The 21380-nt window shown below is 48.3% G+C and overlaps 1 protein-coding gene across 4 annotated transcripts in view; it reads right to left on the bottom strand.

Moving 5' to 3' along the window:
- Window positions 1-21380, bottom strand: part of MYO10 (myosin X) — a 229694-nt gene that overhangs the window by 95909 nt on the left and 112405 nt on the right. For all 4 annotated transcript variants that reach the window (XM_058716041.1, XM_058716048.1, XM_058716035.1 and 1 more), the window contains 5 exons: window positions 17612-17799; window positions 4672-4806; window positions 2414-2552; window positions 1512-1596; window positions 799-902 (listed from right to left, as the gene is read on the bottom strand). In XM_058716041.1, coding sequence (XP_058572024.1) covers window positions 799-902; window positions 1512-1596; window positions 2414-2552; window positions 4672-4806; window positions 17612-17799 — 651 coding nt within the window. The remainder of the gene's footprint in view (window positions 1-798; window positions 903-1511; window positions 1597-2413; window positions 2553-4671; window positions 4807-17611; window positions 17800-21380) is intronic.

A 21380-nucleotide genomic window follows, 5' to 3' on the forward strand; every position in this document is an offset into this window, starting at 1 on the left:
AGTGCAGACAGCCGGGATTCCTACCCTCAGGGTTCAGGGCAATGAGAGAGATGGCCTGGGGAAGTCCGTACAGTAAGTGCTCGATGTCACCTGCACTGACAATGGTGAATCCACCTTCGGTCCACTGTCTCCAGCTACTACGGCAGTGACTCTGGCATTGCTGGAAGAACCACATTAGCAAAATCGACCGGCCACTCTCAGTCAGGTGGGGCTGTTAACAAAGCTCCACAACCAGGCTTCCTGAATGTTGTCACCGTTTAACAAGTCCTTGTGATATCGGAAAACTACAAGACGCTCACTTATCCACACCTCAGAGTTGTAAGGTGACTATTCTTGCAGAGAAACAAACAAGATCCTAACAGTTACTTGGTCTAATGGTTGACAGATTTGGTTTTAGCCATGGAAATGGTTATTACAAAAATACACACACACATATAATATATACATATTTAATATGATATATTATATATGTATTTGTAAGCTCAAAAAAGAAAGCTTGGCATGATCCAATGTCAAGCCTATGATTTTTTTATTTTTAGTAGACTGTTCCAAGTCAACCTCCCATCTGTCCTGAATGTCACAGACATTCATCCAACTTCTAAAGAAAGAGGATTCTCTTCCAGTCTGGAACAGTCTTTCTCATGAGTGGGAACAAGAAGCAAGCACCTGTTCTCGCACAGCAGTGCAAATGTAGTTACTTCATTAACAAAATATTGTTTGAAACAGAAAATGAAACGTGTCACTTATTTTTCTAGGGGGCTGTCGCTCTTAAGAAGGCAAAAGGACAACGTAACTTACAATCACTTCCCTAAAGGATTCCTGGTCACTGATTGTCTTGTCTTCTACACATCCAGACTGACTCAAGTAGTGGTAGTTTTCTGGCACAGATAAATAAAATTCTTCTGCAAAAAGACAACGAAAAATGGAATATCAGTACTTGACTGGCCAGGATAAGACAGAGTCCAAAAGAGTTTTCACTTTGTAACTTCAAAAGATAAAATACATAAATAATTCTTTGCTAACAGCCCCCTATTAAAATACAGAGTTCTGAATCATCACCTAGAGGAAGCAAAAATAATTTCATTAAATTAGATGGCGTGATAGAAAATGTTATTTAAAAAATAACTGATGAGGACCCTGTCTTGGCTGTTCTCTCTTAAAAACCAAATGTTTAGAAATTAGCTTTCTTTGGGTGTGGTTTAAGAGTAAACCCGTTACGAGGCGTTATATAGTTTCTCATCAATATTGTACAAGTCGGAAAAGTCTCAAGTACCATATTGTACAAGTCGGAAAAACAAACAAGACGTTTAAGACTTCCCTTTTGATGATTTCCCCCCTACATTATTTGGCTCTAAAATGGACTCAGCATCTTTCGGCCCATCTCTCCTACGTTTTGTTTCAATCGATGGAACACCAACAAAGCCCAAAGAGAGTTTTTGCATTTACCGACGGCTTTTCAAGGGAGGACAAGTTGCTAGCCCGTGTTTCCCCGCCGGTCTCCCACCACTCACCTCTCTGTTCATGTTCTAGCCCTGCCAGCAGTGCATAGAATATGTGATAATTCCTTTCCCCGGGGTTTTGCCTTACTACTCGGTTCTGTGGAGAGAAATCAGATTTCGACTCAGAGAGGTTTCCTCTGTTTAGTGAGCACAAACCCGTAATTTCCAAAGATCATTACTACAGAAGAAAATGTGAATTAAATGTTTACTTACTTTTTCTAATAAATCTTCATGCGAAAAGCAATGGCAAGTCAAGGAACAAAACAAGGAGATCACATGCTCAATTACCCTTCAATTTTCTAGTCTTTGTGACCCAAATAATGACAAATCCCTGCTCTTTGGGCACCTAGGTGGCTCAGCCGGTCAAGTGGCCGACTTCGGCTCAGGTCATGGTCTCGAGGTTTGTCAGTTTGAGCCCCGCGTCGGGCTCTGTCTGTGCTGACAGCTCAGAGCCTGGAGCCTGCTTCAGATTCTGGGTCTCCCTCTCTCTCTGTCCCCCACTTGCACTCTGTCTCTCCCTCTCCCTCTCTCTCAAAAATACAACATTAAAAAAATAAAATAAAATAAAAACAAATTCCTGCTCTTTGACACAGAGACTTCTGTGCCAAAGAGACAAGCCAACAAAGCATAGGCTATTTCACCTAAATCCAATTCAAACAGGACACATGACCTCCTCGGAGGTGCCACACTATTTGACAGAATTCATTCCAAACAAAAAAACCTGACGCTTGATGAGGATTCCAATTTTCCTGATTACAGACAGTATCGAAGTTTCCGAAAGATGGTTCTCCCAGAATAATTAATAGGTCCAACAGAGTAATATTAGAGCAAAACCCGGAATGTGTCACATTCTTTAACTGCCCTTGTGGTAACCAAGAACAGTTCGTCCTTTTACAGAGTCAAATACTCAAAACAAGAAACAGGATACAATCTACAATTCTCCCGCCCTGAATATTCCCCTTCTGGCAGATGTTCAGCTGAACAAACTTCCCAAAGCGACTGGAGTTGTTGTTGTACACGGTCTTCGCGTTGCCGAAAGCTTCCATGATGGGGCTGTGATAGAAGTGAGGACAGCTTCGTTAGCAAATAAACAAGTCACGAGATGTCAGTTTCGGCACACCGGCTCTATGTCGGTAATATCGCCATACCCGCGCACGGTGACAGACGGTAAGGACACTTACCGCGGGGATCATCTCATCACGCGCAGAAAACCTAATCACTATGATATACACAACTAACGGGACATGATACGTCATTATACTCCATAAAAAAAAATTTAAGAAGAAGACGCGAGGACCGCAGCAAGTGTTAATTAGGGTAGATCTAAAAACCGCAAGAGCATTCCTCACCAACTGTCTAAATATTCAACTGCGAGGCAAATCTGAAAGCAACGGGACAAACAGCGACTAGGTTTATTTACAGAAGAGCCAGCTTTCCAAAGCCCCTGCTGAAATGGGTTTATGATCCTCATCATTTTGAACGAGAGATCTTACAGCTCGTGCAGGCGCAGGATACTGGAGCTCAGGGAGTCACTACGGTCCGATCTCGCACAAATTAACTTGGGCTTATGTACATAAGCCAGGGATCGCACAGGAGAAGACCCCCACTTAAATTTCGGCAACTGAAAAAGTCCCAGTCCTGGGCATTTCACCCATCTGTTGTCTGTCCTGGAGCAACTCATTTATCAGTAACTTCTTTGTGTCTTCTCCTCCTGTAAAATGGGGTCAGACCAGTCAGGAGGTGGAAAACTTTCTGTCAAGAACCAGGTAATAGATCTTTCAGGGGCCTGCGGTCTCTGTTGCAAGCACTCAGTTCTGCCACTGCAGCTCGAAAGCAGTTATCAGCAATAGAGAAACAAATGAGCGTGTCTGTGTTCCAATAAAACTTTATTTACAAAACAGGCTGCAGGAAGATGAAATGTTCTGAAGATGGATGGTGGGGATGGTTGCACAACATGAATGCACTTAACACCACTAAGCTGCACGCTGAAAAAAAATGTTTAAAGTTATAAACGTTATGTATATTTTACGACACCGGAAAAAAGTGTATGAATGCTAAAACAAAAACAGGCCACAGGTTATGGGCATCTGGCTGTAGTTTGCTGACCCCGGGACTAAATTCTAAGTAATAGAATCTGTAAAGTCCTTATTGGTTCTAAAATCTTATAAGGCACAAATCAGATGTTTGGCAAGTGCACATTTAAAATAAAAATGCAGGGGCGCCTGGGGGGCTCAGTAGGTTAAGCGTCTAGCTTCAGCTCAGGTCATGATCTTGTAGTTTGTGGGTTTGAGCCCCGCCTGGGGCTCGGTGCTCACAGCTCAGAGCCTGAAGCCTGCTTTGGATTCTGTGTGTCCCTCTCACTCTGTCCCTCCCCCACTCACGCTCTTTCTCTCTCTCCCTCTCTCAATAATAAACATAAAAAAATAAAATAAAAATTCCAAGGATACCTCCCCACACAGCCCTCTTTCAAAGGCTCACTGCCATCAAAGGTCTCAGTGACCTTCTGCCACGTGGGAGGCTACAAAAATGCCATCTTGGGGCGCCTGGGTGGCTCAGTCGGTTGAGCGTCCGACTTCGGCTCAGGTCACGATCTCGCGGTTTGTGAGTTCAAGCCCCGCGTTGGACCCTGTGCTGACAGCTCGGAGCCTGGAGCCTGCTTCGGATTCTGTGTCTCTCCCTCTCGTTTCCCCTCCCATGATCATGCTCTGTCTCTCAACAATAAATAAACATTAAACAAATTTTTTTAAAATGCCATCTTGCCAACATGGTGCCTCCACAGGGCTGGATGTTGAGCAGAGGCTCCCTCATCGCTGTGCTAAGTCCTCTGTTACACAGTGGCCAGAGGCTGAAATTTCTGCCCGTCACAAGGCCTCCACAAAAGCGAGTCAAGGGCTCACTGTAAGAGGAGGCTACAGAACGCTCCTCCGAATCACTCAGTCACCACCTCTAACCTGGCCCAGGGGTGGGGCCGGGGGCCGGGGGGGGGGGGGGGGGGGTGGAGACAGGTCAGGTTATTGGAAACTGCTATGTGCATGCTGGGACTTCTCGAGGAATTGTAAAAGAGAAGAAAAAGAGAAAACAGACCCACTGATTCTAACTCATCCTTAAATTCGCCAACAGGGAGGACAGTAAATCCTATTTATCTGAAAGAAGGAACATGATCACGACATACCTGCTTTCGAGGATAGCTTGTTCGACACAGGATGTCTTCTCTTTTAAAGATAGTTCCAAAGACTGTTGACTGATGACCGATAAAAACTTGAGGATCAATTTGGTGCTTTCGGTTTTCCCTGCCCCACTTTCGCCGCTGCAAAACAAAATGCACAAGCTTGGGCTTCTAATTACAAGGAGAAACAAACAAACAACCAAAAAAAGAAACGAAACTCAGTTTGACCCACATCCCTCCAGTTTGTCCACGGAACACCTGTTGGAAGGCGGGAAAATGGAGGTCGAAATGTCGGTCCCACGAGGCAAGCTGAAGGGCAGTGAAAGCTCTGGCCACACCGTTTCTGGCACTTGCAAAGGCCTCTGTGGCGTCGGAGGTAAACGGAACCACCCCCACTAAGTTAAGGTAAGAGGCTGGAAGGCACCTATCCTTCCAGAGAGGCCCTGAAATGAGCAAGGATCTCTGCTTTGGTCACTCGGGCGTCCCCAGCCATCTCCACAGCACCTCTGGTGCTGGTGACAGGCACTTGGTATTAAGTGCTCATCACATGAACAGGCACACCAACAACGTCATTCTGGGGAGCTGAAAGCAGGCAAATAAATATGCACAAAAATGCAATTATTCATAAATATGATTGAAGGGGACAAGGGTACCCCACAGGTACTCGACCCACAGTGAATCATTTTATCATCGCTTTCGCAACAGTCCTACGAGGGAGGCAGCGGCTAAGCGTCCGAGCCAGGATGTAACGCCAGGTCTGGGTTCGACATCCTGCAGAGATCACGCTTTCGTGACAATTAAGGACCAGGGAACGCAGCAGCACACGGGGAGGGGAGGCCGGTGAGAGAAGTAAACAAGGTTCAAGTTGCACCTTAACAGACCGGCAAACATGAGTCCCACGGAGAGGAAAGGGAAAGAGTTGGGCACCAGGGCCAGATGAGCTCGGGAAGACCCACGGGGGGCAGGATCTCAGCTGCACTGAGATCAGAGGCGGCAGAGAGAGAGAGAGAGAGAGAGAGCCCACAGGATCCAGTTTGATGGCTCAGAGCCAACCGCCGGAGACAGGAGACAGACGGCGAAGACTAAGCTCATCGAGGTGGCCTGGAAGGAACACGGCTCTGGAGGTAATGCTCCAGAAGGAGTGCAAGGGCTCTTGGGAGATCAGTTGTTGCTGGTGGTCACGTCCTGGACAAGCTCAGCCCCGCCGGATATGGACAAGCAGGCATGGAGATCAGGGATTTAAAAGGAGAAACTCAATTTTGTGTAAGGCACCATGTCTGGTACTTTGGGGAGAACAGAAGTAGCCAAAGGCAGGGAACTTATAAGAAAAGTCAACTAAAGGTCTAAGCAACAGAAGAGCAACACCAACAATATATCAAAGCAGCACATTCACAACTGCTAAGTGGGCGAGATACACGGATGAGCTCCGCGTGGTCCTGAAAAAGCTGCCCTCGTGGAGTGCCACGATCTGGGAAGTTATGCAAGAGGAATTTTGCTGAAATGGGAAATGATTAACCACACGTAATAAAGGAAAGGGAGTGACTCAGAGATGACAACAGCCACGTCCGGCTGGGTCCCACAGACCCATGGGGAATCTACACTGGTCTAGGCAACTCTCAGTAATACCGTTTCCTCTGCAAGTGACAGGGTAGATCACAGGCAGGTGCAAGGACTCCAGCCGGAGAGACTTCATGTCGAGCGTGCTAAGGGCTCGTGGGGGGCTTTGTGTACACACAAGAGACACCAGGCAGAGACCTCCCCCCTGCTGCAGACAGTACCTGGGAATCCACACCTATCTTGGGACAATAAAGCAAAAGCCAAGAAAATCAGAGAAGGCCCGGCAGGCGTGGCTGAATCCCCAGACCCGAAACTGCCCTGCCCGGTGTTATCTGAGTTGGGACAACTTCGGCTGGGTTTTCTGTTACCAACAAGCAGAATCTTGCTAGTACGCACGTCTTCACGTCACTGGCACCTGTCTAGACCAGGGTCTGGCACACAGAGGGCATTCAGCAGTCAAGCGCTGAATGAATGACATAAACTAAGAGAGAAAAACTGCAAGAAGAGATTTAAGTAATGCTTGGCATTTGAAAAAATATATATACACATCTATCTAGTTGTTGACTCTATCACACACACACACACACACACACACACACACACACACAACTTAAAAAACCAAGTTCTCTAATTAAAACGTATGAGACAGAAATGATGTCACGTGTTCCCCAAATGCGTTTCTTTGTCCTCCAGCACAAGGAAGCAGACAATGTGTCAACCTCCCTGGTAGTAAGGACAGCAATGCGTGAGTAACACAGCAATGTGTGGCCACTGAATGTAGCCAGTGGAACAGAAGGGCAGCTGAACAGCAGAGCGAGAGGGACATGTGCCATTTCCTTGTCTGGTGGGTAAAAATTCCCTTCTTCATGGTCCTCTGGGCTTCGCCTCCCATGCCCACCACCTGGGTGCCCTCAGGGTTGACACATCTCTAAACAAAATGACACGCAGAATAAAGTCAAGTCTCTTACCTTCCCTTGTGGGGCTTCAAAACGAGCAAGACGTAAAGCATTCCTGTGTAATGTTCCTGAGATTTGGGGGGGGGGGGGCGCTGTTTGTTACAGCCATTAGCTTACCCTGACAAATATAACATGTTAAAGATTCGATCACAGAGCAGATACGGTTCAAATTCAAGAGCAAGACCTGGTCAAAGAGAAGAAAACCCAAGACTCTCATTGCCATGAACCAGTCATGGCTATCGATCTATAGCAATCTGCAGTCACATTTTTTCTCACTCTAGCATACTTTTTTCAAGCACCTTCTTTAAGTACATCTTTTTTGGCACAGAATTAAAACTTGAAACAAAATAAAACCCTGACTTGAACGGTGCTCTGTGACCACAGTTCTCAAACTTGGTTGCACATCAGAATCACCTAATACACCTCTAACCTGAACCGTAAGGTGTAGAACTCAACTGTCGGTATTTTTTTTTTTTTAATTTTTTTTTCAACGTTTTTTATTTATTTTGGGGACAGAGAGAGACAGAGCATGAACGGGGGAGGGGCAGAGAGAGAGGGAGACACAGAATCGGAAACAGGCTCCAGGCTCCGAGCCATCAGCCCAGAGCCTGACGCGGGGCTCGAACTCACGGACCGCGAGATCGTGACCTGGTTGAAGTCGGACGCTTAACCGACTGCGCCACCCAGGCGCCCCAACTGTCGGTATTTTTAAAAAAAATTTCCAGGGGCGCCTGGCTGGCTCAGTCGGTGACGCGTCCGACTCTTGGTTTCAGCTCAGGTCATGATCTCCCGGTCTCGTGGGTTTGAGCCCCACATCGGGCTCTGCGCAGGCAGCGTGGAGCCGACTTGGGATTCTCTGTCTCCCTCTCTCCCTCACCCTCCCCCACTTGTACTCTGTCTCTCTCAAAATAAATAAAGTTTAAAAAAATTAAAATTAAAAAAAAAATAAGAATTTCCAGAGGATTCTACCATGAGGCCAGGTTTGGGAACTGCTACTCTTGAAAGCAGTTTCACAAAATTCACAGAGGACCGTAGCAGGAGGGGACAGGTGGGGGCTACCATATATGGAGACACGGAAGTGTTACCTGAACAAGGCAGAGAGTAAAGGTAACCTGATCACAAGGTGACAGGACTCTCCGCGGGTCATACACCTTTAAGTAACACTCCCCCCTCCTCCACTTCTCCCTCCTCCTCCTCCCGCCCCTGCCTGTGACGTGAAAAGTTTATTGAGGGTCAAACCACGGTAATCTTTGAAGCAATGGAGGAAGAGCATCTCTGCAGGTAATTCCTTCCCTCCTTAAACATCTGTGCACCTGCTACGTGTCAGGCTGCACTCAGGGCTCAGAAAGCACGGATGCGCGAAATGGCACAGTCTGTCTGTGATCTAGCAGCACAAAGATACCGAGCAAGGAGTCACAAGTGTCCCAGAGGACAGGAAAGTTCAGATTTAGGTGGACGGTAAGGGCTCAGTAAAGACCTTTTTTGGGGGAGCAGGAGGGTCGGGCAGCACACTGATAGGGAGACCGAAAAATGAAAACATGCACCGGAGACAAGTGGGTGAAAATTGAAGGGAGAGCGGGGAGACCCACGGGAGGACCCTGCTCAGTGCCCTGGAGGAAGGAAAAGCAGCCAGCAGGGCCAAAGTCCAGGGGACTGAAGGGAGGACAGTAGGGACCCACTGAGAGGTCACTGCTGTCCCGTCAAGTAGTTCTTTTAATAGCGGGGCACCTGGGTGTCTCCACTGGGTAAGTGTCTGACTCTTGATTTCAGCTCCAGTCGTGATCTCACAGGTTTGTGAGTTCGAGCCTTGTGTCAAGCTCTGGGCTGATGGCAGGGAGCCTGCTTGGGATTCTCTCCCCCCCGCCCCCACCCCCTCCTTATTCACTCTTTCTCTAAACAAACAAACAAACAAACAAACATTAAATAAGGGAGTAGGGTGGTGAGGAAGATCACCAATCACCCCCAATCCAGACATTTTCAAGTTAACCATCATTATTAACATCTATGCAGCATATAATATACATGCTAAATACGTGTGATAGTGTGATTATTTATTATAATATATACTGGGTCCTCATCCTCCTTTCTGACAGAGCTCCTAACACACTTGGAATTTCCTAAATGATGACAGCAATAAAGATGTCATTTGTTATGTTAATGAGGTGACTTTTGGAAAGCGCCCAGGTAATCAAAGACCTGGGGGGGGGGGGGGCTGGTTGCCAGGGGAGCCAATAACAGAACTAGAAGGTTGGGACTTTCAATTCCTCCCCCCACCACTGGCCTTCGGGGAGGGGAGAGGGGCAAGAGATTGAATTCAGTACCCATAGTCAATGATTTAATCGTTCATGCCTAGGTGATGAAGCTGGCATAGAAATCCACGAAAATGGGGGTGGGAGATGTTGTTCTGGAAGCTTCCGGATTGAACCCTTGGAGGGAAGCCGATGGCCTTTTCCCCAGATCTCATCCTAGCCATCTCTTCCAGCTCTTTCTGAGTCATATCCTTTTATAATAAACCGGTAATCCAGTAAGGAAACTGGTTTCCTGAGTTCTGTGAGCCACTCTAGCAAATTAATCAAACAAAGGAGTGGATCCGTTGGAACCTCCAATCTATAGCCCGGCGAATCAGCAGCACAGGTGACAACTCGGAATTGTGACTGGTACCTGAAGTGGGGGGTGGGGAACACGGAGACGGCAGTCTTGGGGGACCGAGCCCTTAACCTGTGGGATGAGACATCATCTCCAGGTAGACAGTCTCAGAACTGAGTTACTGCTAGGTAATGTGGAGAATACGACAGAACACGTGTCTTACAGCACAGTGATACCCAGAACTAGGTATCCCCTTCCATCCTTGCGAACCGTAATCACAGAACTAGAAAGCCAAACTTAAGAATACAAGCAAAAGTAATACTTCTCCAAAGAAGACATCCAGACGGCAACCGACACATGAAAAAATGCTCCACATCACTCATCATCAGGGAAATATAAATCAAAACCACAATGAGATACCACCTTACACCTGTCAGAATGGCTCACATTAACAGCTCAGGCAACAACAGATGTTGGCGAGGATGTGGAGAGAGAGGATCTCTTTTGCATTGCTGGTGGGAATGCAAGCTGGTGCAGCCACTCTGGAAAACAGTATGGAGGGTCCTCAAAAAACTAAAAATAGAACTACCCTACGACCCAGCAATTGCACTACTAGGCATTTATCCACGGGATGCAGGTGTGCTGTTTTGAAGGGGCATATGCATCCCAATGTTTATAGCCGCACTATTGAGAATAGCCAAAGTATGGAAAGGGCCCAAATGTCTATCGGTGGATGAATGGATAAAGAAGATGTGGCATATATATACAATGGAGTATTACTCAGCAATCAAAAAGAATGAAATCTTGCCATTTGCAACTACGTGGGTGGAACTGGAGGGTATTATGCTAAGTGAAATTAGTCAGAGAAAGACAAAAATCATATGACTTCACTCCTATGAGGACTTTAAGAGACAGAACAGATGGACATAAGGGAAGGGAAACAAAAATAATATAAAACCAGGGAGGGGGACAAAACAGAAGAGACTCATGGAGAACGAACTGAGGGTTGCTGGAGGGGTGGTGGGAGGGGGGATGGACTAAATGGGTAAGGGGCATAAGGAATCTACTGAAATCATTGCTTCACTATATACTAATTTGGATGTACATCTTAAGAAATAAAAAATAAAAAAAAAAAGAATACAAGCAAAAGTAGAACGCCAAAAAAAAAAAAAAAAATCCAAATGAACAGGACTAATTCTAACCTACTGGTTAGCGTCACTGCTTTGCAGTGTGACGGTCTCACTACCTGGGTGCGGAGCCTGGTGTCTTTCTTCCACCACGGGCGGCGTGGTGCCTCGTTTCTTCCACCTTGTTCCTTTCTTCTAGCCGCCGTACAACAGTGACTCGTACAGAGATTACGATGTTATTCTACCTCCACGAAAGGCAAACACATCACTTACACATCCAGTCCTACATTTTTCTCATCAGCCCATGGCAATTACGGTTCTAACCCTCGGTGCAACATGACTGCTGACACAAACATGGGCTTCAGAGAACACGTGTTCTCCCAGAACCAACATGAGCTTAGCCTGCTGAAAGCGAAACAAAAAACTATGAAAACAAAAAAAAATAAATAAAAAAGAAAGAAAGAAAAGAAAAATAACCCCAATCACTGATATGGGGACCTCACAGGCCACATTAAAAGCTTTGAGAAGTTTTCATAGGCAGAATCAAAGTCACAAGGCAGTTTTTTGAGCAGGAGGCGGTTATGACCAAGTTCATGGTTTTAAAGAATCGCTCTGTGCAGAGTATGGAGTGTGGTGAATGCATGGAGGGAGGCCGGAGAGGACGCAGGGAGACAGACGTTAGGACAGAGGGGAGTTAAGAGAGGGGGCGGTGGAGATGAGAAGTGAGCGGCACCAGGAAAGATGGTGGGGGGTGGGGGTAGAACGACACAGACAGCCCCGGTCAGGAGGGTGGTAAGGGACAGCGACACGCAGGGAAGGACTCCTGAGAGCCCGGGGAGCTTGCCAGGGGGATGATCCTAGTGTTGCGACACAGGCCTGCACAGCTGGCAAAACCCAGGAAGCAGTCTCCGTGAGATCGGGATGCTTTACTGTGCACGATTCTACCTTAATGGGGAGGCGGGAGGGGGCATGTGGAGGAGAAGAACTTCTAGTTCCAAGAAGGACTTCTTGACCTCAGGCTTGTGACCCGGTGGCATGGAGTCCACTTGCTGAGCATGAGAACAGGAGAGGAGGAACACATGTCTGGGAGAAGCTTCGGATGAATGTAGGACGTGCTCTGAGATGCCCATGAGCCATCTCTGTGATGGGACCTCAGAGGCGCTTGGACATACATCTGGAACTCAGAGGAGAAACTTGCGGGAAGGGTGGAGGGGTCTGAGACCAGGGAGTCCTGCACACCCGGAGACGGAAAGGTTGACGGAAGAGGAGCTGGTGGAGGATGACTGGGGAGCCCCAGGGAACAAGGAAGCGACCCACAATGATGGCGCACCATGGAAGGAGTGGGGGAGGTGTGTGGCCTAAGGGCGATACGGAACCAAAGGTGAATATATTTTTTTAAAGGATGGAACGTACTAGAAATGCCAAGGATCCAGTAGAAAGGGAGAAATCAGAGAATCAGGGGGCAGGGAGGCCCAAAGACAGAGAGCAAAGCCCGCAAGAAAGCAGAGAGGAGGGATTCTGAACCCACATGAAGGAAAGGGCCCCTTGATGTGAACAAGGCCCCTTACCCACCCACACAGGCTAGTCTCCCAGATACCTGCCCTGGTGCCCACAAACTATGGCCCCAGATCCGCTCTGCTGCCTGTTTTCATAAATAAAGTTTTATTGGAACACAGACCAGCCTGTGAGTGTTTTCGTCCTCAAAGGGCAGAGTCGAGTAGTTGTAACAAGACCGACTCACGACACTTGAAGTATATACTCCTGGCTCCTCGTAGAACACTTTGTGAACACCTGACCAACATTCTCAGTCCTGTGTGAATCAAATTCTTAATTCACACGATGCTCTCGAGATCTACGTCAGTCACTCCCTTGCTTGCCAGAGGACTCAGGCAAGTGTCCGCCTACATGGGATTCAGCGCACGGGTCTCCGCAAGCAGGACAAAGCCCTGAACACGTGTCCTGCACCAGCAAGGAGGAGTCCGTTCTAAAATGACACGGGAGACTGGAGCTCAATCCTGGGTCTACTGCTCACAGCTGAGGCCTCTGGAAAGTCACTTAACAGCACAGAGCCTCAGTGTCCCCACGGAAAGTCCTCTTGGGCTTGTCTGGGGGTGACGCACACACGTGTCTTTCAATTCCCTTGCCTTGCCTTTCCAACCCCAGCCCTTCGTGTCCCTCAGCAAACCCCACAGCCTCATGGGCTACTTTCCACTTCCTAACTACCCTTGTTGGTCCAAACATCGATGCTTTTACAAGGGCTTCTGTGCCCTTCCTCTCCATGCCGGCCATATTCCCACACGTTCTCTGACTCATAACCATACACCCTTTTCTCCATGAAGTACTGACTGAGTTCCTTCCTGAGGACCTACCACCTCCTCTCTCAGCAACCATGGACACATTTCTAGTATAGCTTTTGGTAGCTTATATTGAAACTACTTAGCTCTATCAGTTTCTTCCCATCAGAGGAGAAGTTCCTGAAGGCAACGATTGGATTTTATTTCATTTTTTCTTAATCCCCAAATTCTAGCACAGCAACCTGCCATATTACATGAGCACGAGGCATGCATGCCTCATGCCTAATTCAGGTTGGTGCCTTTAAAAAAAATATTTTAATGTTATTTTTTGAGAAGAGAGAGAGAGAGAGAGAGAGAGTGCGCGCAAGCATGCGCAGGGGAAGGGGCCAAAGAGAGAGAGGGAGACACAGAATCCGAAGCTGACTCCAGGCTCTGAGCCATCAGCACAGAGCCCGACGCCGGGCTTGAACTCAGGGACCATGAGATCATGACCTGAGCGGAAGTCAGACACTTAACCGACTGAGCCACCCAGGCGCCCCAGGTTGGTGCCCTTCTAATCCAGGACACAAGTTTTGTTCACTGTTCCAACCCCATCACTTCTAAGTACATCACTAGAAACAGAAAAAGATGGAACACTTAATTATCAGTCCAGAATGGAAAAGAAATCGCTCCAGTTTTGGAACACCAAACATGCAAAGGAAGCAAAGGTCCTAAACCCAGCCACTCTGGACACCCCGGTTGAATGCTGGCCCTCTTACCAGACACACGGACAGTGAGGTTCATGGATGAATCAGGCACAGGCCTGACTTACACGACACACCTGAAAAGGTCATGTATCCTGATAGGCCCTGATAAACTAAACCCTGCCTGTCCAATCAAGGTGTGAGAAACTGAGGTCAATGTAGAATGTACCAGATCAAACAAAATCAAATGCTGATCTTGCCAGCTAGATGAAAAAAACAGAAAAAGTCTCAAGTTTCAAACACAGATTGATATTTTAAAAACGATAACAGCATAAGCATTTGCTTAAATGTGCACAAAAAGGCAAAATAAGAACTTAGGAGAGGTAACAACCTTCTAAGTAAAACCAACACGAGAGGCTTGGGCTAGAAGCCTAGAGACTCAGCATGCCACTAAAGAGATGGGGACCTTGGCCAAGGGACCCAGGCTCGTGAAATGAGGGAATAATTGATGTCTGAAGTCCTAATTCCAAACAGGCCTTTCTGATTTTAAGGTATCTCATGAGAAAAGGTTTGCAAAGTAGTAAAACACATTGTATCCACCAGGGGGCAGATCACGCCTGAGGAAATCTACACAGGGCTACAGTAACCTGCAATTTTTATTTTTATACTCAATTTTCTGTAAATTCCCACAGCCCCAATCCCCATTAAAAAAAAAAAAAAACAACTGGAGAGATTAAACAAGACACACTTTAATGAGAACTCTATTCTTAAAGACTCCATTTCCTGAGTTAATTTAGATAAATACAGTTACTCCGTTCACATCAGTATTTCACAATGAGAGCTTTCTAGCCGGGATCCACTCACCCTCTACCTCCCCCCTTATTTTAAATACCACAGTCTTTGGCGTGAAAATGCCAACCCCTTTCCGTTTTATTACACACACACACACGCACACGCACAGGCACACACGCACAATGATCTCATTTGATTTTTCACTTTCTTCCTAAGCTGCTCTGTCGAGCAAGTAAGCGACAGACAAGGGATCCTCTCATTTTTTTCCAATGAAAGTGGGTAACACAGGCCATTATCAGTGGCAAATAGTTAGGTACCTGAGTGTGGAAAACCATTCAATCTTCTTAAAATAGATGTTTTCTTTCTTTCTGTTCATCTTATTAAATTATTTTCTGCAGGCTGAAATAGTGATCTTAAACTCTAAGTTCTGAGCCTTGCTGAAGTCATCTGGAAGAGGCTTCAAACAATGTGCTTGAAGTCACAGGGCAAGTTCCTTTACTGGCAATGGGACCCTTGAAAGCCCCCCTCCCTTTTTAAAAAAATACACTGAATAGTGTCATTTCTTTTTTTTAAAAAAATTTTTGTTAACATTTTATTTATTTTTGAGACAGGGAGAGACAGAGCATGAACAGGGGAGGATCAGAGAGAGGGAGACACAGAATCTGAAACATGCTCCAGGCTCTGAGCTGTCAGCACAGAGCCCGACGCGGGGCTCGAACCCACGGACCGCGAGATCATGACCTGAGCCGAAGTCGGCCGCTTAACCGACTGAGCCACCCAGGCACCCTGAATAGCGTCATTTCGATTAGCCGCAAGTCATAACGATTCATATTTGCTTCCCTAACTAAATGGGTAGCCCCTCTATCCAAGTTACTTGCACCGCCCAGGACGTGAGCACCATAAAAGTGATAAAGCCAAGAGAGTGTATCTGCCCGGATGCTTCCCTCCCCTACAAGAGGCAGAGAGTGAGGTCGAACGAGGAAGAGGAAGGCAACGTTCTGCTGCTCTAGTGGTATAAATTCTGACCTGTTACAAAAAGCAAGGACCCGTGCACAAGGCCAACGGGTGAAAACGGTCAGAAGAATACAATCCCTCAAGCAGTTTTCTGCGTGTGGCGCCCGCAAATACCACAGAACAGCCACACGCACCAAAGGGCCGTCGGAAGGTTTCAGTGAGTTGATGCCTGAAAAGTTCCTGCCCGGCGTCCACCTCACAGCCAGCCTTCAAACCCCGTGAGCACATTCATCCCCAAACACATACCGCGTGGGACACTGTGTCTCCAAAACGTCCTCGGCTGGGGGCCCCCCGGTTCCCTTCCCCGTGCCCCTACGCTCCCCCTTTCCTCTCTACAGGAGCAAGGACGGCTTCCCCGACAGGTGAGCCGGGGGGCAGGGGGAGAGGGCGGAGGGCTGGTCAGCGAACTGGCTTCCCGCAGTGATCGTGATCGTGGCCACCGCTGACCTGCCCTGTATCCGGATCAGGGGGTTCCGTCTAATCCGGGGCTGCGGTGTTAGCCAGCCCCACTGGCTGCAAGTCTAAAGTTAACATATGGCTCCCCATCGGTCTCACTTCCATGGAATCAGAAATCCGGAGGGGGAAAGGAGGGTCTCATTGAACATCTCCAAATCCAAACGGCCTTGTCCTTCCAGCTTGAAATAATAGACTTCTTTAGCCACAAGTTGGGACTAGAAAGTCACCAAAAACAGAAGCCACTATCTTTCACACCAGCCGTTTTGGTACACCACAGGTTCTCAGTGACGGCCGTGCTCCGTGAATGCAGGCCTGGAAGCAGGAAAGAATCCAGGCTTCGGTAACTGCACGGAAACCTCACTGGCAGGGAGGCTCAGCACATCTGCTGCGAATATCGTCCCAGGGTGTTATAAGGAATAGAAAGATCCAATTGGATGTCCCTAGAGTTTAAGTGAGGAGGCCAATCTGAATTAGTTAGTAAAAATTAAGAAATACCTGTCTTAATGTGTATTTTTGAGAGAGAGAGAGAGAGAGAGAGAGAGAGAGAGAGAGAGCGCGAGTGTGCACACACGCAGGGGAGGGGCAGAAAGAGAGACGGAGACACAGAATCCGAAGCAGGCTCCAGGCTCGAGCTGTCGGCACAGAGCCTGACACGGGGCTCGAACTCACGAACCGCGAGATCATGACCTGAGCTGAAGTCGGATGCTTAACCGACTGAGCCACCCAGGCACCCCAAGAAATACGTTTAAGGAAATGTACTCTATTGCTTTTTGAGACAGTTCCTAGTGATCGGTTGTGACAGTGGGCCTTTTGGTAGTTTAAGAAATGAGTACAACTTGGCTGAAACAGAGACGTCCAGACCCTATTCCGTTGCCAGAAAAAGGGAAATAAACACGTCCTTCCATCATTCCCTCAGCACACACACGGCAAGTGCCTTTTCTGTCGCGAATTCAAAGGTACACTTCAGGAACACCCAGTGCAAAATCATTAAAGTTCTTCAACTTGGGCAATTCTGTGCAACCTTATCAAACCAGACAAAGAAAGATCTCTTGCTCAAATATACATTCTCACTCTAGCATACCTGTAACTTTTTAAATTTAAAAGAATTACGCATTTTCTTAAATGTATAAAAGGACCATGCCACAATGGAATAAACCAAAGAATAATTAAGGCACGTAGTAAAAAAAAAAAAAAAAAAAAAGAAAGAAAAAGAAGGGAGTAACTCTTCTGAGGCCCAGAGTGAACAACTTTGGTACGTCTTGCTTTTTTTTTTTTCTAAGCGAGCCTGGGTCTTTTGAAGGCCGTAGGGATCAAGCCACTCAAAAGAGAAAAAAACTCCACTGGAGAAACCGGGGCACCTAGTAGACCTGTTTCTCATGAACGTTCTGAGCAGGTTTCGTGCTCTGGGGGCCGGCAGAGGCACCAGCTCTCCGGGGGGTCCCCTTCCCGTCCCTCCGCCGGCCTCACGGGGGACGGGTTACCTGATGAGGACACACTGGTTGTCGTGACGCTTCCACAGGCAGCGGTAGCACTCGTTGGCGACGGCGAAGACGTGGGGGGGCAGCTCCCCCAGGTGGCATTTGCTGTAGCACTCCATGGTGGCACGCTCATACAGGCCAGCGATGGTCTTGTAGGGGTTCACCGAGGCAATGATGGAGCCGATGTAGGTCTGCAAGCACACAGGAGGGGGAGACAGAGGAACGCCAGGTTATACGGGGCGCCGGGGGGCCGGGGGGTGCGCGCTGGGGCAGAGACAGAAGAGTCTGGATGCGGCTCCGTGCTGGTCCACACTCCGGAAGGGGAGGGCGGCCACAACTCCCCAAAGCCACCCGTCCTGGGCTTTCCCGGAATCCACCTGAGGGTACGTGAAGGGGAAAGACGGGGTTCCCCTCTGCACACGTTTCCTAGACGCCTCTGGGATAAAACCTTGGCATCCTGTACAGACCAAGGGAGCCATTTCAAAGAGGACTCACAGTGAAAGGCAAACCGGAGACCCAAATCCCTGCTCCCCTGTCCTAGGCACAGAGGACTGTCCACTCCCAGCTTCTTTCCGGTTGGGTGTCTATCAGGAAACAGCAGGGTTAAAGAACTAGAGAGACGCCGAGGGGCTGGGGGAGAGGGGAACGGAGAGTTACTGTTTAATGGGCGCAGAGTTTCTGTTTGAGATAGTAAGAAGCTCCTAGAGATAGACAGTGGTTATGGTCACACAGCATTGCAAATGCATTTAAAGCACTGAATTGTTCACTTAAAAACAGTCGACATGGGGGTGCCTGGGTGGCTCAGTCGGTGAAGTCTCCAACTTTGGCTCAGGTCACGATCTCACAGTCTGTGGGTTCCAGCCCCGTGTCGGGCTCTGTGCTGACAGCTCAGAGCCTGGAGCCTGCTTCGGATTCTGTGTGCCCCTCTCTCTCTGCCCCTCCCCTGTTTGCGCTCTGTCTCTCTGTCTCTCTCTCAAAAATAAACATTAAAAAAATTTTTTTTAAAAAAGACTTTTTTTAAAAGTCAAAATAGGGGCGCCTGGGTGGCGCAGTCGGTTAAGCGTCCGACTTCAGCCAGGTCACGATCTCGCGGTCCGTGAGTTCGAGCCCCGCGTCAGGCTCTGGGCTGATGGCTCGGAGCCTGGAGCCTGTTTCCGATTCTGTGTCTCCCTCTCTCTCTGCCCCTCCCCCATTCATGCTCTGTCCCTCTCTGTCCCCAAAATAAATAAAAAACGTTGAAAAAAAAAGTCAAAATAGTAAATTGTATGTCATGCATGTTTAACCATACCTTTTTAAAATGTTTATTTAGAGAGAGAGAGAGAGAGCATACGCATGCATGAGTTGGGGGTGCAGAGAGAGAGAGGGAGAGAGAGAATCCCAAGCAGGCTCCGTGCTGTCAGCACGGAGCCCGACGTGGAGCTCGATCACATGAACCGCGGGACCACGTCCTGGGCCAAAATCAAGGGTGGGTCCCTTAACTGACCGAGCCACCCAGGGACCCCTTAACCGTAACTTTTAAAAACCAAGACCGTTTTGAAAGTACTGGTGCTGAATAAGTGATCTGGGACTTAGATGCCGGACAATCTTAACCCTTCTGGAACAAAACCCAAGCTAGAAATGAATCAAGCTCTTCAGAGCAGCAAAGCCGAGGCCGCGATCATTAAATGTGAGGCCTGCTGCCTCCTTCACGTGCAGAAAACCGTCCGCTTGTACTCCCGCCAGAAACGCTAGCAGAGCGCGGTTGTCGGGCTTCCCGGCCCAGACACGGCTGAAGCAGTAGACCCCGGTCACCACCGCTGCCTTTCACGGGGCACGGGGCCCTGTGCCAAGGGCTTCGTGGAGCCTTCGGGGCCGCACGGGAGCCTCCAAAATTCCCGCGGTGAAGCCTTGACCCCTAATACCCCGGAAGGGGACCGCGCTTGGAGCGGGGCCCCTAAAGAGATGATGAAACTGAAACAAAGCTGTTAGGGCGGGTCCTATCCAACGGGACTGGCACCCTTTCAGGAGGAAAGCTGCATGCTCAAAGAGACACCGGATGTGTGTGCACAGACAAAGACCATGTGAGGACACAGAAGGCAGCTGTCTGCAGGCCGAGGAAGGAGCCCTCGGGAGAAGCCAACCCTGCCAACACCTTGCCCTAGGACCTCCAGCCCCCAGAACGGTGAGAAGATCAGTGTCCCTTTCAGCCACCCCCTCAACGATACTTTGTTAGGACCTCCGGAGCCGACCACCACACGGGGCCCCTGTAACACTCACCAGAGCCTGACGAGCTCCGCAGCATTACTACTCCCATTTTTCAGATGCGGAAACTGAGGCACGGGGCAACAGTGGCACGTTCGCCTATGCAGTCAGTATGCGGTAGAAAGCAAACCAATTTGCAGAAACGTCTTATATCCCTTGGCAGGGCACGGCAGCGCAGCAAGGAAAGGAAAAGCAAGCGACGCTAGGCAGAAGGTGCGACCCTCCTGAGAGCGTCTGTACCGCACGCGACGCTGCAGCATTCAGCCATCGCCACTTTCAGAGCGCCTGCCACGAGCACTCAGCTCGGCATCATATGCTCCGCGGAACTGTTTCCAAACGTCAGGAGGTTTCCAATACGTTTTGGGAACGTTTTGAACCAAAAAAGGTTAAAAAACATAAAAGAATTATTACCGTATGACCAACTCCTAGATATAGACCCCAAAGAGTTAAAAACAGGCTCTCCGACAAATAATAGCGTTTTTCGCACTTACCTAACAGTGGAAACCACCCGAGTGCCAACGATCAGAGGGGCCGGTACACAAGAAATGGTACGTCCATACAACGGACTATGATTCAGCCACACAAAGGCATAAAGTGCTGACACGTGTCACAATGGAGAACATCCCAAATACCACACTAAGTTAAAGAAGTCAGACCTGAAAGTTCACGTATCCAGAAGAACAATGGAGAACACGGAAAACATTACACCAAGTCGGAGAAGTCAGACCTGAAAGTTCACGTATCCAGAAGAGGTAAATCCATAAAGACAGAAGACCGGTGGTAGTTACTATGGGCAGGGGGAGGAGGAGGCCAGAAGTAGGGGGTGACCGCTTAGTGGGTCTAGGGTTCCGTTCAGGGTGATGGAAATATTTTAGAGCTAGACAGGAAGGCTGGCTGTACAAGAACTGTGGGTGTATGAAATACCACTGAATCGTGTACTCTAAAGTGGTTCATTTTCAGTTATGACAATTTCACCTCAATTAACATAGAAGACATAGCGCGTTAATGGGTAAATGTTCAGGTCTTTGGAAACCTCAACTCTCTAGAAAGCCCATCTTCCCCTGCCAGAGCACTGTGGGCAAGATTTGGCCATACAGACGGGACTGCTTTCTCCTCTGGGGAAGGAAAGTCTCATAAACATATTTTTTATGTTTATTTTGAGAGAGAGCGTGTGAGCATGCAAACATGGGGTGGGGGGAGAGAGGAGAGAGAGACAGAGACAGAAAGAGACAGAGAGAGAGAGAGAGAATACCAAGAAGGCTCTGAACTATCAGTGCAGAGCCCGACTCGGGGCTCGAACTCACAAACCATGAGATCATGACCTGAGCCAAAACCAAGAGACGGTCAACTGAGTGAGCCACCCAGGTGCCCAAGCCTCCTACTTCTGAAGGACAACAGAGAACCACCTGGTTCTCTGGAGGAGGCCATATGTCTTCCATCAATGCTCTGACCACAGGCACTGGTGCCTTCCTTCATGTCAACTGTTTGCAGAGATAAAGCGGGCAGGCAGACGGTGTCGAGGCTCTGGGTG

The sequence above is a fragment of the Neofelis nebulosa genome, chromosome 1 (assembly GCF_028018385.1).
Source record: "Neofelis nebulosa isolate mNeoNeb1 chromosome 1, mNeoNeb1.pri, whole genome shotgun sequence".
Taxonomy (NCBI): domain Eukaryota; kingdom Metazoa; phylum Chordata; class Mammalia; order Carnivora; family Felidae; genus Neofelis; species Neofelis nebulosa.